Source organism: Prionailurus viverrinus, chromosome F2 (genome assembly GCF_022837055.1).
Source record: "Prionailurus viverrinus isolate Anna chromosome F2, UM_Priviv_1.0, whole genome shotgun sequence".
NCBI lineage: Eukaryota > Metazoa > Chordata > Mammalia > Carnivora > Felidae > Prionailurus > Prionailurus viverrinus.
Window position 1 is genome coordinate 75572564 of NC_062578.1, and position 18591 is coordinate 75591154.

Below are 18591 nucleotides of genomic sequence, written 5' to 3' on the forward strand. Positions count from 1 at the left end.
CACGAAGGAGCAAGTTGAGGTGGAAATGCACCCAATCACCAGCTACCAGAGATTCCTCGTTTTTTTATACCCAACGCCCGAGTTTTGCTTTTTTCCGATGTCCTATGTAACGGTCTTATATTCGGATTCAACAAGTGCTTATCAAGTATTTACCGTGAACTCCAAATACGGACACAATTCATCTCCTTTAATCCTTAAAATAATCCCACGAGGTCAGCATTGTTGCAGTTATTACAACAAAGGAAAACCAAGTTTAAAATAATGAGATGCCTGCGGTCTTGTTCTGGGTGCCAACGGAGATACGGGCCAGAAACTCAACTTTCTGATGAAGGGGGCCCTCTTCATTTTGCCATCTTTATACTTTTGGTGGGAAAATCTTCCTGATAATGAGTCTCTCTAGGCTTCCTGGTCTCATCTGGTCTTTCTCTCTTTGCCTAGAGGACCTACTGAAAGAACATGTAGGAGGAGAATAATTTTAATTATGACAACCATTTGGGGACATATACATCATCACCATGTAGCCGTATAACAGCAGCATGAAGCATATGTTAACAGAACAGCCAGTATAATGATGTCCTTAAGGGAAATTACTTTGGTGAAAAGGTAAATAGATCTGAGTGTGAAGACGGTCTCTGGGGCATCTCTGTCAGGAGAGTTTGAGAAAACGTTTTAAACTTTATGGTTCTCACACACAAATGCCATTGTTGGAACATAATCCAAGTGGATTAAACATCTGGATGATTATTCATGAGGCTGAACATACAGTAAAAATATATATGCTACAAGTGCAAGACATGTGGGAAAATGTGACCCACAATCAAGGCAAAAAGTAGTCAATAGAAACAGTCCTGGAAAAATCCAGATGATGGAAGTAGCAGACGAAAACATGCAAACAGCGCTTGAAATCACGTTCATGGAAAGGGTGGGCATATGAGGAAATGGAGACTCTTAGCAGAGAAATGAGAACGACAGAAATGAACCAAATGGAAAATCTAGGGCTGTCTAATATCAGAAGTGAACAATTCACTGGATGAGTACACTGAGATTTTTGTCTTAGTGTTCCAAATACTGGAATAGGATGAAAACAGTTCCAACTATGATTATAGAGATGGATATTTTTAACTTCAGTATTGCCATATTTTGCTTTATGAAGTTTGGAACTCTGTTAGTAAATGCCTAAGTGTGATGGTTAGTGTTATATCAACTTGGCTGGGCCATGGGGCACACAGTTATTTGGTCAAACATTATTCCAAGTGTTTCTGCGAGGATATTTTTGGTTGAGTTTAATATTTAAATTGATATACTGAGTGAAGGAGATTGCCTGGACTAATGTGGGTGGGCCTCATCTAATCAGTTGAAGACCTGAATAGAAAAAGAGGACTGACCCTCCCCCAAATAAAGGGGGGTTCTTCTACCTGACTGCTTTTTTCCTGAAGCACCAATTGTCCCCTGTCTTTGGACTCACACTAGGACACGGGCTTTTGCTGAGTCTCAAGCCTGCTAGCTTTTGAACGAGAACAACACCATCAGCTCTCCTGATTCTCAGGCCTTTGGACACACACTGGACCCATATCATCAGCTCTCTGGAGTCTCCAGCTTGCAGACTATAGATCTTTGGGCTTGTCAGCCTCCGTGGTAGCATAAGACAAGTCCTTACAATAAATCTCTTTTGTGTATATGTATACACATCCTACTGGTTATGTTTCTCTGGTGAATCCTGACTAATATAATAATTAATCTGGATTGTTATGTCTTCCTGGAGGATGATTATCTTGCACTATTTGTCAGGCAGTTTCTGGGTCTCCATTTCCTTGGAGTTAATGGAGCTTTGTAAGTTTCCTTCGGTGGTGTCATATTTGCCTGATTCTTCATGACCCATGTAGCCCAAATGTTCTGTGCATTTGAAGGAGCCAACAGCTCTTCTAGTCGTTATAGACTGGTTTCAGCAGATAAAGACTTTTGCTTGTCAGTTTCCTGGGCATTGCCAGACGGCATTGCCTCTGGAATCATCGTCATACTGGGCTGGATCCAGGACTATCTGGGCTATTGCTGGGTTTGCAGTGGTATCTGTGGTTGGTGGACCTGTCACCAGGGAGTTGGGCGGGCATGGGTCTTGTCTGGTCCCTGAGTAGATGGAAATGCCTCCAGGACTTTGCTCAGTAGGGTGGCGCTGAGTCAAAGGTCCATTTCAGAGTCCTCAGTTGGGTCCACAGACAGTTGGCCTGATACCAGGTATGTGGTAGGTGTGGCCCCTACCTATTCCCTGAGAGGACTCCTGCCTGGTCATTGGGTGGCCCCTTGAGAGGGCAATAGTGGCACCCAATCATAGCTGAGGGGGCTGGACCCATGTACCACGGCTGCTTCAGATTTTACAGCCAAGATTAGAGTCTGCATACCTGCCTCTGGAGGCAGTGATGGGCATACCTTGCAGCCGGTATCTGAGGCGGCAGGTCTCTCTGGCAATGGCTGGGCATGGCTGGGGCTGGACTGTGAGGCTGTTTCAGGATTTGTAGTCAGTCTGAGGTTTGGGGCTCACTCTGGGGGCACGGGCAGGTGTGTGTCCTGCTGGGCTACTGGGTTCACAGAACTGCTCATGTCCCACAACTGGCAGGGGTTAGAGTCGCGGGGCCATTTCAGGATCTGGTGCTGCCTCCAGGTTGTCTGCTCTGCCTCTGGGGGGCAACGAATGGCCAGGTCTCCCACGGGGCACCTGGGTCAGTGGGACTGTGGCAGTTAGTGGCTGGGAGGGACTAGAGCCGAGTCGCAGGATCATTTCTAGGTTGTTGGGCTTCCCTTCAGGGGCATGATGGGCTTGCCCCCTGTCAGGTCCCTGGACCAGCAGGACTTCTCACAGACCGTGTCTGGATGGTCTGGAGCCAAGCACAGCGACATTTTAGGATCTCCAGGGGTGCCGGCGGGAGTGCCTCTTGCTGGGATCTCTGGACTGGCAGGACTGCCCTGGGACTAGCTGGGAGTGGCTGGAGCTCAGTTAAAGGGCTGTTTCAGGGTGGGTTGTGTCCAGGGGCTCCCAGACCGAGACTAAGAGAGTCTGAAGCCAGGTCATGGCTTCAGGGTCCACAGCCCAGACTAAGTAAGGGCTGTGGCCTATTACTAAATGTATGGGTGGGTGTGACTCCTCCCGGTCCCTTAGCATATGGTGTTCGTGACAACCAAATGGGGCTGTAGCCTAGTCTGCAGGGACACAGAGCTGTTTCTGGGTCTGCAGCCAGGACCAGTCAGTTAGCCACCTGGGTGCGGGCTCTTGGTCTTGGACTCTACCCAGGTATCACAATGTTCGACCTGGGTCCCAAGGCTCCCACAAAGGCACTTTTGCCCAAGGATTGATGCCAAATCACTGTGCCGCAGGTAGATACAAGCAGAGAACTTTGAATCCCACCATCTTGCCAACACCATCTAAAACTGTTTTCATTTATTACTTATTTTAAATTTTTTTGGTAGTTCTCTGGTTTTACTTTTTCTTTTTTATGTTTATTTATTTTTGAGAGAGAGAGAGAGGAGATGAGCCGGGGAGGGGCAGAGAGAGAGAGAGAGATACAGAATCCAAAGCAGGCTTTAGGTTCTGAGCTGTCAGCACAGAGCCTGACGCGGGGCTCGAACCCACGAACTGCGAGATCATGACCTGAGCCGAAGACAGATGCTCAACCAACTGAGCCACTTAGGTGCCCCTAGTTCTATGGTTTTAATAACACAAATACCACACACACATAAGCTAAGCTGTGTGTTCATTTTCTTTGCCGTGCAGCCCAGCATTGGAACTGGTGACTCAGATGGCCAGGAGGCTGCTCTTTCCACAATGGCCTTGCGGTTCTTGGAGGAGACATCGGGGGCAAGCTCTGTACAGTAAGATTTGTTGCACATCAGCAGGTCTTCAAGCTCCTTGACGTCGTGGACTGGGAAATTCCAGAAGCCACCAGGAAGCATGTGCTTTGTTTCCTGGTTGCTCCCATAATCAATGTTGAGCATCAAAATCTGGCCCTTGAATCTTCTGTGCACCCTATCGTCAATGCCTCTGGGTTTCCACCACTTGTGCTTCATTTTGACATATTTTTTCTGACTGGGGCAGGATGAGGTTCTTGGTCCTCTCTTTAATGATCTTGGGCTTCACCAGAGGTCTGAGGGCAGCCGTGATGCTGAGTAGGAGATGGCCACTAACCTCTGCAGGCTGCCCCAAGGAAGTGACAAAACTGTGTCTTTAAATCTCTGATCGATTTCAAGGTTTCTCTGGGTCTTTTGCTTTTAGCTGATGATTTTAATTTTTAGAACTGTTGTTTGAAATTTTTGGTTTGATGTTCCTTGTTTGGTTTCTTTTATACTTATCCCATTTAGAGTTTTCTCAGTTTATCAGGCCTTTCATTTTTTCAAATAATTTTTCTGCCCTAGCGTTACTCTCCTTTCTCTCTAGACATTTAATTACTCAAATTTTATGCCATTTTCTTCTTATTCTATCAAAAATTCTGGTGGTTCTTTTCTCCCCTTTCTTTTGTTCTTCTGTTCTTTGCCTAGCCTAAAACTGACAGCAGTTCAAAGCCATCTTATTTTGTTCTGTTGTTATATAAAGATTATTTTGGCTCTTCTGGGTCCTTTGAATTGCCACATAAATTTTAGAATCAATTTGTCAATGCTAGGAAAACAATCTTGTTCAAGTCACATTGAATCAATAGATGAATATATATTTAGTAACCATATGGTAATCATCAATAAAGAGAATAGAAATATGTGCTTTTTTTAGCAAAACAATAAAAAAAGGGGATATATTTTCATCAACCTCACAAAGTAAGAAGGGGAAAGAGGCAACTAGAAAAGGATAGTAATCCGGAAAAAAGGATTAGTGGATAGACATATATCTGAGTATGCCTGTAATCACAACACATAAACTAATTAACCTTTTAACGAAGGTTATCAATAACAATAATAATAAGAAAACTATCTATTTCTACCTCTTATTGATCACAAGAGACCCACCTAAAATAAAATTGCAGAGTAAATGAGATATAAGTAAGAAAATGTATAAGATGCGTATCCTAAGTAAGGGAATGTTGACAAAGGCATATCATTATTTTTAAAAGTTGAACTTCAAAGTAATAGCATTAATAAGAATGGATGTTCACTCCTTAATATTAAAAATAACAACAGTATTTGGCACATAGTGGACATCAATTATTATCTCTTGAAGCGATAAATGAATATAGCAAGAGGGAAAAAACCCATGATTTTATGCTTCTCTAAAGAAACTGATAGATCAAGAGTATTGAAGAACTGGAAAGTATATAAATTATTTAATTATTTGAATAATACAATGAATGTAATGTAAAACTCTACACCCAACAAATAGAGATAGGATTGTTTTTATGAACACATTGTCTCTTTAAAAAACTTGACCACAGACTAAGTCACAAAGAAAGGCTTATATTCTTAAGAAATTCTAATAATCTTTATTGTAAATAAGAATCACCCATTAAGCTTCTTAAGCCACAAGATAGCTGGCTTCAATTCCTAGAGATTCTGATTCAGTAGATTGAGGTGCAGTTTAAGAATTTACATTTCTGGGGCACCTGGGTGGCTCAGGCGGTTAAGCGTCAGACTCTTGATTTCAGCTCAGGTTATGATCTCGCAGTTCATGGGACTGAGGCCCTCATCAGGGCTCTGACAGTGCAGCGCCTGCTTGGGATTCTCTCTCTCTCGGCCTCTCTCTCTCTCTGCCATTCCCCTGCTCATGTGCACGCATGCCCCCCCCCAAAAAAAAAAGAAATAAGTATTTTTTTTAAAAAAGAATTTACATTTCTAATAACTGTTGGCTGATGACACGGTACAAGTCCCTGGACCACACTTTGATAGCATATTCTCTGGCAACAATATAAATGACTTCAAAATCAGTAACGGAAATGTATCTTAAAGAGAAAAAAAAAAAAAAAGCATGTGCCTAAACATTTTTTTGAAATCTATCCTTAATTACTCAGGGGTTAAGAAAAATATCACAATGAAAATTGCAAGATATTTTGAAATGAACTATACAGCAGTTAAATCAAAACCTCAGATATTAAGTCAATGTGATATTTAGAAGTATATGACCTGATATGTATTTATTTATGAGAATCAACAATATAGGAATTAAATGAGTTATAGTTTCAATTCAAGAAGTCAGAAACAAACAAACAAAAATAGTTCTATTTCTGGTAATGAAGACCTACCTTGTAGCAGTCTAAAACTCCTGCTGAGAACATAGAGAATAGATGGACAAAATACAAAAAAAAATTTGAATGTACCAAGGAGTCACTTATGGAGCCAGAATTAGGACCATAGAGAGAAGGGAAATGCATTGGGGTGAATCCAACATTTTATGTCACTTTTTCCTGCAAGGCATTCATAGATTTTTACGTATTCCAGGCTGAGAAGTTTAGCAAAAAGAGAATGCTAAGGAGTAGAGAAACTAATCATAACTTTGGCACCCTCTTGGGGCAAGAGAGAATGACATAGACTTTATGGCTAGGGAAATAACCAATATTTAAGAAGCAAAATTTCCACAGATTAGGAAATGCGCAGTTCAGAGCCTGGTAGCCTCACCTTTGATCACTCAAGACATTTGCTGATTCATCTGTGCAGAAAATCAAAAGATTGCAGCCAGGAGATGGACGAGCTGAACAGCTAAATGGAGCATCATGTTGGGGCTATTTATAACTTAGATTTCTTGGTGACCAAGAAAAGGGAGTGCTGATAAATAATCAAGATGTCCTCCTCCAGGTATTTATAAATGTATCATTATATATTCCTAGGGAGAAGAGCAAAGAAAAAAAGTAAATTGGGTTTTATAAAGAGTGAAACCCAGTTTCAGACAAACTTAATTGATCATGATAAACTCATAAACTAACCAAACTGACATATGTAGAATACTGAAACCAGCAATTTCAAGAAACACAATCTTTTCAAGCACCTATCCAATGTTTACAAAAATGAATCAAATGATGGACAATAGACTAGTCTCGGCAAATGTCAAATATTAACACAATTGAGAATTCATTCTCTGCCTACATGGGAAATAAGCTAGAAAGCAGCAACACACAGAAATATTCCAAATATCTATTTGGAAATTAACACATATGCTTATAAATAATATATGAATCAATATAGTAATCCTGAAGGAAATCAAAAACACTTTGAGGTGGATGTAATGAACATGTCTGTCAGAAGTTGTGAGATCTCGTTAAAGTATACTTACAGCTAAGTTCATAACCTTAAATACACATCATAGAAAAGAAGAAAGGTGGGAATTCAAAGATCTAAAATTTCATCTCAGGAATTTTGACAAAAAAAAAGGGGGGGGACAATTAAAATTTCTCCTAGGAGGAAATCAGATGGAGATCAAAACAGAAATTAATAATAAGAAACACGAAGGAGAGAAAATAGACAGACATAAGCTATTCTTTGAAATGAAGAAAAAAATTGATAAACATTTTGAAAAACTTACCAAGAAAAGAATGATGGTACAAATTACAAACATTAGGGCCATAAAAGGGGATGTCGCCACAAATCTGACAGACATTAATGTGACAAGAGGATAAAATAAATGACATTTTTCCCAATAGACTTGAAAATTTATATTAAAAAGACAAATCCTAAAACTTTCTAAAACTGACACAGAGAATATAGAAAATACAAATAATCCTAAATCTTCCTATTTTATTTGTTGTTTGTTTGTTATTATTTTATATGTCCATTAATAATCTTATAAGACTGATAGGGGCGCCTGGGTGGCTCAGTCGGTTAAACGTCCGACTTCAGCTCAGGTCACGATCTCGCGGTCCGTGAGTTCGAGCCCCGCGTCGGGCTCTGGGCTGATGGCTCAGAGCCTGGTGCCTGCTTCCGATTCTGTGTCTCCCTCTCTCTCTGCCCCTCCCCCGTTCATGCTCTGTCTCTCTCTGTCTCAAAAATAAATAAAACGTTAAAAAAAAATTAATGAAAAAAAAGACTGATAATGAGGGCAATGAATTCTTCCAGCAGTTTAAGGAAGAAAAACTGAACTACACATAAATTCTTCTAGATAACCATAAAAAAAGAAATTCCTTTCACTTCATTTTATCATACCAGCACAACCTTGATACCACAACCCAGTAAGAATATCTTCAGAAAGAAAAATTACAGGTTAATATGCCTAAAAATGATGATAATTCCGTATTTTTAGGCAACCAACTTGTTGGCTAAATTTTAACACTGTGACCAAATTAGGAATAAAACAAATTTCCCTTACTGCCACATGAAATCTATAAGGAAAGGCACATATACACTTCATAAATAGCATTGTTAATGATGGAATGTACAAAACTTCCCTTCATTAAATTGGAAAAAAAGACAATGATGCTCAACAACATTTCTATTAAATAATTTACAGAAAGTCCTACAAGTCCTATAAGTTCAAGATCAAATAAATTCAAAATGGCAAATAAGCATGGGAACAGATCTAAAAATAGCTTGTATTAGGCAATTGTAAATTGCCTAATAAAGTAAATAAGTGTATGCTAAAGACATAGCATTATTTGTTATGTATTTGTCAAAACCTACAGAATTCTATAGCACAGAAAGTGAAGCATAATGTTGAAAAAACATTTTTTTTTAATTTACAAGATCGGGACATCCCAAGACAGAATGCAGACTATGACAAAAGAATCTAAGTGTATTACAAATGTATGAGACAATCTCAGTAAAGGCGTACAAATGAACAGTTGTGATATTACTGTAACATACTGGAGCAATTAAGTAAATGGATGATAAAAGGAGTCCAGTTTTCCACTGTTGGAGTTAGGATTTACAGATAAACAAGTCAAGAGGTTAGAATGATCCATGCAATCATAGATTCGAATTGGAAACATCAGTATGAACTCATGTTTAGTTCAGTTTGATCAGTGGTGCTGAGCCAATCTGATATCCACGAGAAAACAAAGTCAAAACTGAGTGATCAGACAAACCTTGGCTCCCACCTGACGTTATATGAAAATTCACTTCTCCAAGTGGATTGTTGATCTATACGTTAATTGTGAAAGGTAAAACAATAAAGTTCTTGGCTGTGGAAAGATTTCATGAATCAGATACAAAAGCCACTAGGAGGAAAAAGCTAAAGAATTAGACTACATTAAAATTAAGAATGTCAGGGCGCCTGGGTGGCGCAGTCGGTTAAGCGTCCGACTTCAGCCAGGTCACGATCTCACGGTCCGTGAGTTCGAGCCCCGTGTCGGGCTCTGGCCTGATGGCTCAGAGCCTGGAGCCTGTTTCCGATTCTTTGTCTCCCTCTCTCTCTGCCCCTCCCCCTCCCCCGTTCATGCTCTGTCTCTCTCTGTCCCAAAAATAAATAAACGTTGAAAAAAATTAAAAAAAAAAAAGACATAACTTAAAGAATGTAGAGGCCACAAATGATAGCGATAGGAGCAAAAACTAACGTGGGAACAAAAAGGGTAAAGAAAATCAATAACCAAAGTTGCTTTTGAGGGAAAAAAAATAAAACAACAATAAGAAGGCAAACCTGTAGCAAATCTTCCCAAGAGATAAAGGGGAATAATTTTTTAGAAGAATAAATCTCAATCCAGAACTGAAGGGTTTTTTTTTTTAAAAAGAATATTTTCTTAGTCCTTCCCAGCTTGTGCTGTAAAGCTGTGTTTATTTGAGACTTCCATTTTCAAGTGCTTTTAAACTAGATGAGGTTTATTTTCATCTTTCTTTTCCTTAATTCCAAAGGCAATGGTCTACTGTTTGTGACTCAACATTCTCGATTTGCATAATAGAAAACATGCAATTCTTTTTAGAATCTCAAGAGAAATATTTTAACACATTTGTCCTTTTCAGCATCATTACCAGTTATGACACTAACATCATGAAAAATACTAATACTCATTCTAAAATAGTCACAAATATTGAGTTTGACTTGTAATACATTACCTTCTATTCAACAAGAGCTATGCATTTAGCCCTTGGTTTTCATTTGTAATTTATTGATGGTATCAGCATATACTGAGTTTCTAGTAAATGCTGGCCACAGGTCTAGACCCTACAATGCAACAGTGCATAAAACACGACCCCTTCTCAGGGCGCCTGGGTGGCTCAGTTGGTTGAGTGTCCGACCTCAGCTCAGGTCATGATCTCATGGTTTGTGAGTTTGAGCCCCACGTCGGGCTCTGCGCTGACAGCTTGGAGCCTGGAGCCTGTTTCGGATTCTGTGTCTCCCTCTCTCTCTGCCCCTCCCTGACTCACGCTCTGTCTCTCTCTCTTTCTCAAAAATAAACATAAAAAAAAAAAGATCCCTTCTCTAAAAAAGCTCTATTTCCATAGGGCAAAGACACGGACACACATAAACAATTATGTTGGCAATTATGTGCCAACAAAAAAATAAGTGTGGGGTCATATGGAGGCTCAGAGGAGAAAATAATTAAGTTTGTTTAGAGGACAAGCTGAATACCGCAGGAAAAATTAGCATGCTGTCCTCAGCAGGTACACGGTGTGTAGGAAGGCCCAGAGACAAGTGTGGGACTGTTCAAAGGGCTCTATCCGTGAAAGACATAGCAAGCCGTGTTAAGATGCTCAGCTGCAGCCTACAGGCAGAGGAGAGCCCCAGAGGCTCCTACACAGTTAGGTGACGAGGTCCAATTTGATTTTGAAAGACAACATTCTGTTCATTTTGCTTTCCAGGTCCTTTGAATGTCTCCCACCACTAGGCCACACCATGAATATCTTCACATATCCCTGATTTGGGCCTTCCAATGTTCCATATTTAGTCTGCTTTTCAAACACTGTCTGCGATATAAAACTCACGTGTTCATGGAACCAATCGTGACCCTCTGTCGTACCTAGTTTCTCCCCCCACAGTACTTGCATCTTGACGTGCACTTACACTGTTATAAGATCCACCCCGCTGAATTACATTCCCATATAGGTCATGTCCACTGGACCTTGGGATCTCAGATAATGGTGGGCCCTGTCTTACTTGTAGCCTTAGTGTCCTGAAGAGTTCTAAGTACATATGGGTATTTCATCAAAGTTTATCAAATGCAAATCTCAGTCATTCAGTTTAAGCAAATGGTCTATCAAATAACTGTAACCAGCCAGATGAATTTTTATATTGTGAAATATTCAACAATATTTCTGTTTGATGATTTTAAAGTTGTTTTTTAAATCAGTATCTGCCTATATTGAAAAAAACTCATACATGCTTTAAAAAGAAGTCAAGAAAAGATTCTAACATTTGCTGGTCACTAACTAGAAGCTAGCCTATGCTAGGAATATTATATGCTGGGTGATGGCTAATTTCATGTCCCATCTTGGCTAGGCTTTAGTGCCCACTCAGTTGATCATGTGTCAGTCTAGATGTTGCTGTGAAGGGATTTTTTTAGGTGTAATTAACATTTAATTGGAAGACTTTGAGTAAAGCAGGTTACCCTCCATAATGTAGGTGGGCCTCATTTAATTAGGTGAAAGGCTTACAAAAAAGACTTAGGTTCCTCAAGGAGAAAGGAATTCTGCCTTGTGACTCGAGACTGCAACAGCAAAAGTACTCTTTCTGGAATTTCCACCTTTCCAGCCTGCTTGAAATTCTGGACTTGTTAGTACCCACAGTCGTGTGAGCCAACTACCTGAAATCTCCCTCATACCCCTGTCGTCTCCCTTCTCTGCTTCCCTGGAAAACTCTGACCAGTACAACATGATATCATTTAACCACTACAACCAGCTTCAGAGCAGTATCATTCTCATTTTTCACAAAGTCATTGAGGGCCGGAAAGTTTAAGTATCTTGCAGAGCCAATATGGCCGAAAATACTATGGCCCACCTATATCCATTCCCCACAGGGTGACTACATAGTCTGATTTCCCTGAGACTGTCCTGGTTTCAGGATGTAGGATGCCCTTAGGCCCGGGAATACCCCTCATTTCGTCATCCAGGGGAAGTGTATTTCCTGCCCTTGAGCGAAGCTATGTGACTTGCTTTGATCAATACCATGGGAGAAGAAATGGGCTGTGAGTTGCTTCTGGATGGAAGTATCGAATCACCAGTGCTTAACCCTCCAGCCTTCTCCTCCACTGCAGCGGCGATGGGCGATGACTGTGTTGAACTGGACATGAACGCTGAGCCATTATGCGGGATACTTGCCCCCAAATATCTCCCTGAACACCACTACCTGACTCTGTTAAGCCACTGAGATTTTGGTGATTTTTCATTTCATTTTGTTTTGTTACTTTACTTCTGGTTATGCTGTTCTGTCTTGAATAGTGGAGGGGAGGGGTCTATAGTTTTTCCATAGCTACCCTATAATCAGGAAAAGGCAGTTTTTGTTTATCTTAAGTAGATTGGTTGAGGAAGGAAACTTGTATATCTTTATACACAAAGAAAAAGGGGCTAGTTGAGAAACACAGACCACTGATGTCAGAGAAAGAAAGTTCTGGAAGGCAGGTGTGATTGGAAAATGTGGTTGGAGAAGGAGGTGCGGAGAAAGCAAGGCTTGCACCAGAGACTGAGAATGGACAGCTCTTTCTCCGAGGGTCTGGGGAGCAGCTGAAGGACAGTGACCCTCGTAGGGTGAGGGAGGAGAAGTTGCCATAAATGCCATTGCTCTCGGAGGAGTGCTAGACAGGGAATCCTTGGTTAAAAACCTTCAATAAGTCTTTATTTTTCCTCAAAGCCTATAAAGTAAAGGTGTGGGCAACATGTTCACTGAGATTTGACATTTTATGATTGTGGAAATTCTACTCGGTAGCATTACAAATACACTTAGATTTCCTTCATCACCAGAAGGTAAAAACAGAAAATCTAAGATCAACTCAAAGACCAGGCACAATAAGGAGGCACTAGCAAGTGTGTTAGGGCTTTTAATCAGCAGAATTCATCATGGTAACCGTGAACGGCTTTGTAGAGTCTGATCTCCAATTGGCCTCCTTAACTAGATGTGTATCATAAAAGACTTGACTGGTAGTTTGTCGATAAGAATAGACAAGGGTAATTTAATAATTAGAGACGGTAAATGTTCTTTCCTGAAAGTGAGGCAGATATGAGGCAAAACAGTATGAGAACAACCCAATCCCATCCAAGGATTTGAAGCTCCTTCACCCAATGGTCAGGAGAAAGTCCATGCCTTTGACAGCTCTCTGCGTCTGAATCTGAGAGCCACCGCCTATACGTAGGTGTCCCTTAGCACCCCATTGCTGCCCCCACCCAGGTGGACTTGAGTGTTTTCTATTGTCTCTGCATTTTAACAGGAATTTAAGTGAACACTTTCCTAAAAACGTAGTTGACGTTTTTACATTGTATACCTTAATATTTGGATATGCAGATTTATTTGTGGTGAATTCCCAGATGTCAGAGTTGAAAGAGTTCCTTCCAGATGAATCAACACACTCAGAGAGATGAAGTATTTTATCCAAAGTCAAACAGCAGTTTATTTGCTAACATTCGATGCTTGCACAGTGCTAGGGGCTGGGGATATAAGAGGCATAGAACATGTTTTGTACTCTGTGGCGAGGCTAGCACTGCATCTTAACCATGAACTGGTTCTCTGGGCCAGGGAAGAGAGATCAGCTTCTTCTGCCTGAAATGCCTCTTGTCAAAAAGGAAATTTGCAGAAAGAAAATGCATTTAATGAGCATTAAATGGAGAAGGGAGAAGGGCATTATGAGCAGCGAGGGATCGTATGTGAAGACCTATGGTGTGGAATTCTTTGGAAGCAGAGTTTTAGCGTGTTTGAGAGTCTTGACTACCCGTTACAATAATGCCGGAAACTTTCAACAAAATACGGATGCCGAGCCCATCCCAGAGCTTCTGTTCTATTGATATTCAAACATCTTCATACTTCTCAATAATAAATATTGAGTATATCAATTCCTTGTAAAATGAAGAACCTTCTCACAAAAGTCTGAAATATGAATTGAATGTTAAAAGCCTTCTTATCTTCTTATCCGCTCCCATGATTTTACAAAGAAGATAAAGACTAAAGAGAATTTACTTGCTCATAAAATACCAAGAATTTCCATCAAAGCTGGCATGTTCTCAAAACCATTTTTTGTTTTCTCTTCTTACAGAATTGGTGATACAGACTGGGGCCCCCTGAGGGTTTACTGACTCGCAACATTTATTTTAGAGCATGAGAATACGAAACCTGGTAACTACCCGTTTTTAGCCAGTATCTGCACGACAGGTCAACTAAGCCTAGTGTGGTCTTGGTTCAACCAGACTTCCCTCAGAAAAAGCTGTTTCCACTGAGTATTAGTCAGCCTGGGCTGACATAACAACACCACAAATTGGGCGGCGTAAGGAACAGAAATGTTCTCGTCGTTCAAGCTTGTGTTTTTCATTGTGATGCATGCGAATCTTTAAGGGAGGATTTTAAAAGGAGGTGAGAGTCAACTCCGTTTTGATTATTTATCATGGGATTTTCCACTTGCATATGAACGCCTTAAACTTGAAGGATTAGGGTGTGTTGTGTCTAACTACGCCTTGGAAGTCTTGCTCATGCCTGCCTGGCAGACAGCAAGCTATGAAACCAGCTCTGTGCACAAATTCATTTGTTGTTTTCCTTCCTGTATGATGTAGAGTTAAAAAAATAAAAACCGAGTTATCAAATGCCCTAAGTATTCAATACTGGACTGTTTAAAAAAGACTCATAGCAGCCAACACAAAATAGAGAAAGCATTTGGACTTTGGAATAGACAGAACAGATTTCAAATCCCGGCTCTCTCCCATGCTCTGAGGGAATGTGGAAGTTGTATAAACCCTCCCTGAGCCTCAGTTGCCCTGTCTGCAGATTGCAGTTATAAACACTAGCTTCATGTGTACTGTGAAAATCAAACGTATCCATTCAACACCCTCTGAACACCTAACCAGTACCAGTATTTACAATATTTGCGAACTAGCCAACTACGGTCACTGCCCAATCAAAAGAGATGCTACCCATTAAAACACAAAACACAATTAGGGTGCCTGGGTGGCTCAGTCGGTTAAGTGTCCGGCTTTGGCTCAGTTCATGAACTCTATAATTCGTGGGTTCAGGCCCCTGTGGGGCCCTGGGCTGACAGCTGGGAGCCTGGAGCCTATTTCAGATCCTGTGTCTCCCTCTCTCTCTCTGCCCCTCCCTCCTCACACTCTGTCTCTGTCTCTATCTCAAAAATAAACATTACAAAAAAATTATAAAAAATAAAACAAAATTAAAACAAAACAAAACAACAACAAAAACACAACCAAAAAACTATAGGTAAACTTGAGCTGAATCCAGCACTAGCTTGAATGAGCATAGGCATAAGTGCTAGAAATACAGCAATTAATGGGACAGGGCCATACCTTCCGGACCTCGAGAGACCCAGAGTCCTCTGAGAGCACCTCAGGCATGTAACAGAATGAATGCAGTATGGTATTCTGGACAGTAGGACCGAAGATATGTCATGGTTGATAATGCCTGGCACAGAGCTTATTACACAGAGGACACTCTCCTTTCCACTGGCCTTGATCGGGAAATCAGTCTTTAGTATGGTGAGATCAAGCCTCATTTCATTTAGCCAAACTGAGAGGAAAAAAGAAAAATCAGGAGACAGAAAATACTGCTAAGGTTATGAATAAAATGAGACCAGTCAAAAAATCTCAATCATTCACGGCTTCAGCTTGCTCCACACTGCACTAGCTGAACATCCTACTGTATACTCAAATGTAATTTCTCAGTTACCCCAACACAAATAGTGTTCATCATCCAAGACTAACGATCGCCCCTGATTTCTAGTGAGTCAGACATCACGGTGTTTGTGTTATCTAATCCTCTTTGAACTCCCTATGAAGATAATACTATCTCTAGTTTAGCAGGTAAAAACTGGAGGTGAGAGAGGTGAGGTGAATTGGCCAAGGTCACTTAACAAAGTCACCATCTTGACCTAGGATTAAGATTACACAGCCCAATCCCCTCCCTTTCTCTCATACGAAGACCCATTAAAACCAAAAGGCAAAGACTCTCCTAAAATGGGGCAGCATCATAGGACAATGGAATCTCAGTCTTAAAGAGGAACAATGTCATACTATGAAAAGTTCTAAGGAAGGAAATAGGTTGCAGTATCAGAAATATGATGACTTTGATAATGCTTCCCATTATGTGCATAAGGGGGAGAGAGAGGAGATACGTGTCAGGAAAGGGGGATTTTAGCATTATCCTTGTATGTATAGTGGTTGATAATCTGCACTGTTAGAAAAGAAAAAAAAAACCATCTGAAATGCTACCAACTTGGATTTCTTGGGTTGAATGTAACACAGATATACACCTTTTAAATACAGGTGTTACTAAACAGAGAAAGAGGAAACAGTCTTTATGATTGCATGTTCAGACACCAAAACTGATCCACAGGCCTCTCATCTCAGGGTCTGATGTTGGAAGTCATACACATTGTCTACACAGCAGCAACAAGACAGGAAACACGGAATGCTCAGCAATCATAAAGCCCAGCCTGTGGTGGTTAATAGAGTGCTGAGTGGGGCTCAGTCCTTGACCCCATGTTTTGCACGTGATACCAATTTTTGTATTTCAAGCTGTCCTTCTTCCTTATGACCCCAACTTGCCTTCCTCTGGCTCACAGAGACCTTCCAAGTTTCAGAATACGTCTCTCCTTCCAGGACACCCCGGCCTTCTGTTACTAATAGCATCCTGTGATCTACCAGGCTATTGCTGCTGTGACTCCTGGTCCCCTGGGATATTTGGGGGCTGTGACCGTCCTCCACCTGCCCACTCCACGCTCCTGCCTGGGCCCTGCATATCAGCGGTAACCATTCTGCAATGAAATCATGAAGTGGATGCCATTACTGCACTCAAGGATTTGCACCAGAGGCCAACTGTTAATTCCAATCCAGGAAGTAAAACAAAGGTTCAGGGGCTAAGCCAAAGTTCATTGCCATGTGTCAGGACAGAAGACACAAGGAGCCAAGCTGAGCTAGAGCTGGTGTGGTAAAAAGCAGCATGAAGAAATGGGGGGCGGGGGTGGAAATGGGGAGAATCCAACCAAATTCCAGCTTGGCTGAAGCTGTGGCCTTGCCATCCAAGACCGTTTGCCGCAAAGGACCAGCGTCAGGTTTTCCAGCTCATAGGATGGGATGTGTCACACCTGGTGCCCATCAGCTAACGGTAAGGTGACCAGCACAACCATGAGCCCGCATTCCAGCTCCTCCCCTTGTTGAAGCAATGAGATGATGGCGATGCTCTTTTGGCCGGGTCATTAAATATTGTTAAGGTAACATTAAAATGGCACAAACAGGGCTTAGTAATCATAAGCACTTACATTCCTGAACGTTATTTTATATGACGCTCACTCTCAAAAGCAGTGAGAAGCTGCTTATGCTAAACATCCCAGCTACAATAAATCTACAAAAATGAGATGAAAATGAACACTAGCAAATAGTGGACCAGCTTTAGAAACAGAGGCCAGTGGAATGTGAGTCTTAGACCTGAGCTCTCTGGAAACACCTGCGTGAGGAGGATGGGTGAAACTGTCAATTACAGGGAAATGTAACCATTATGCCTGGCAAGAGGAAATTGCTTTGATGGAAAAACTACTACATGCCAGAAACTGATTACTTTAGGCAATCATCTCATCAGTCCCATATTTTAAAAAAGAAGATGGACAATTTATCCGAAGTCAGAACAGCAGTGAAGGAAGAGCCTGATTTGAGAAAAGAGAATTCTGATGGTAGTGTTTACCTGCTTTACATTACACAGAGGCTTTCTCTTCACAGGCACACAATGGAGCCATGACACAAAGACCAGTTTACAAAGGTTAATTCAGTTATCTTAATTGATTTAATCTCATTGACTTTCAAAGGCCCATTTGTTAATTCACTTAACAAATAGTCATTCGGTTTCTATCATTTGTGCAAGAAATACGTGGATGTGGATGAATGAGACAGCTTTGCCCTTAGCCCTTAAGGAGCTTCTGGTTTAGTGGAGGGAGAGACACAGTGAATAGATTATTAGAGTAGATGCTTAGGGTACCCCTCCCTGATGATGGCAAAGAAGAAGAAGAAGAAGAAGAAGAAGAAGAAGAAGAAGAAGAAGAAGAGGGGATGATGAGGATTGTACAAAGGGTCAAAAAGAAGGAAGGGAAAGAAGAAAAGAGGGGAGAAAGGTGGGTTGATGAGAGATGGAGAGAAGACACAGAGAGGAGAAAGACAAAATCTGGTTATTTTCAGACACCCACCTAGCACAGTGTTACATCTCAGACATGCCTCTTAAGTCGGGGTGGTTCTCATTCTCTTAACTTTTCATTTTGGGTCCAGCAACAAAGATACAGCCTCATGATCAAAAGTCTATCTCAGTATGGCTCACTAAGTAACATCAGGTGGGGCAAAATTCTTAAATGTAACGTCCCTACTTTGCTTGGTTTTTTAATTTTTTTTTTCAACATTTATTTATTTTTGGGACAGAGAGAGACAGAGCATGAACGGGCGAGGGGCAGAGAGAGAGGGAGACACAGAATCGGAAACAGGCTCCAGGCTCTGAGCCATCAGCCCAGAGCCCGACGCGGGGCTCGAATTCACGGACCGCGAGATCGTGACCTGGTTGAAGTCGGACGCTTAACCGAC

The 18591-nt window shown here is 41.2% G+C and overlaps 1 protein-coding gene and 1 pseudogene across 1 annotated transcript in view; both read right to left on the reverse strand.

Moving 5' to 3' along the window:
- Positions 1–18591, reverse strand: part of LOC125156220 (uncharacterized) — a 433033-nt gene that overhangs the window by 90782 nt on the left and 323660 nt on the right. Inside the window, exon 4 of the mRNA XM_047841975.1 lies at positions 6583–6787. Within this exon, the coding sequence (XP_047697931.1) occupies positions 6764–6787 (24 nt within the window). The 3' untranslated portion in view covers positions 6583–6763. The remainder of the gene's footprint in view (positions 1–6582; positions 6788–18591) is intronic.
- LOC125156219 (60S ribosomal protein L32-like) lies at positions 3731–6242 on the reverse strand (annotated as a pseudogene).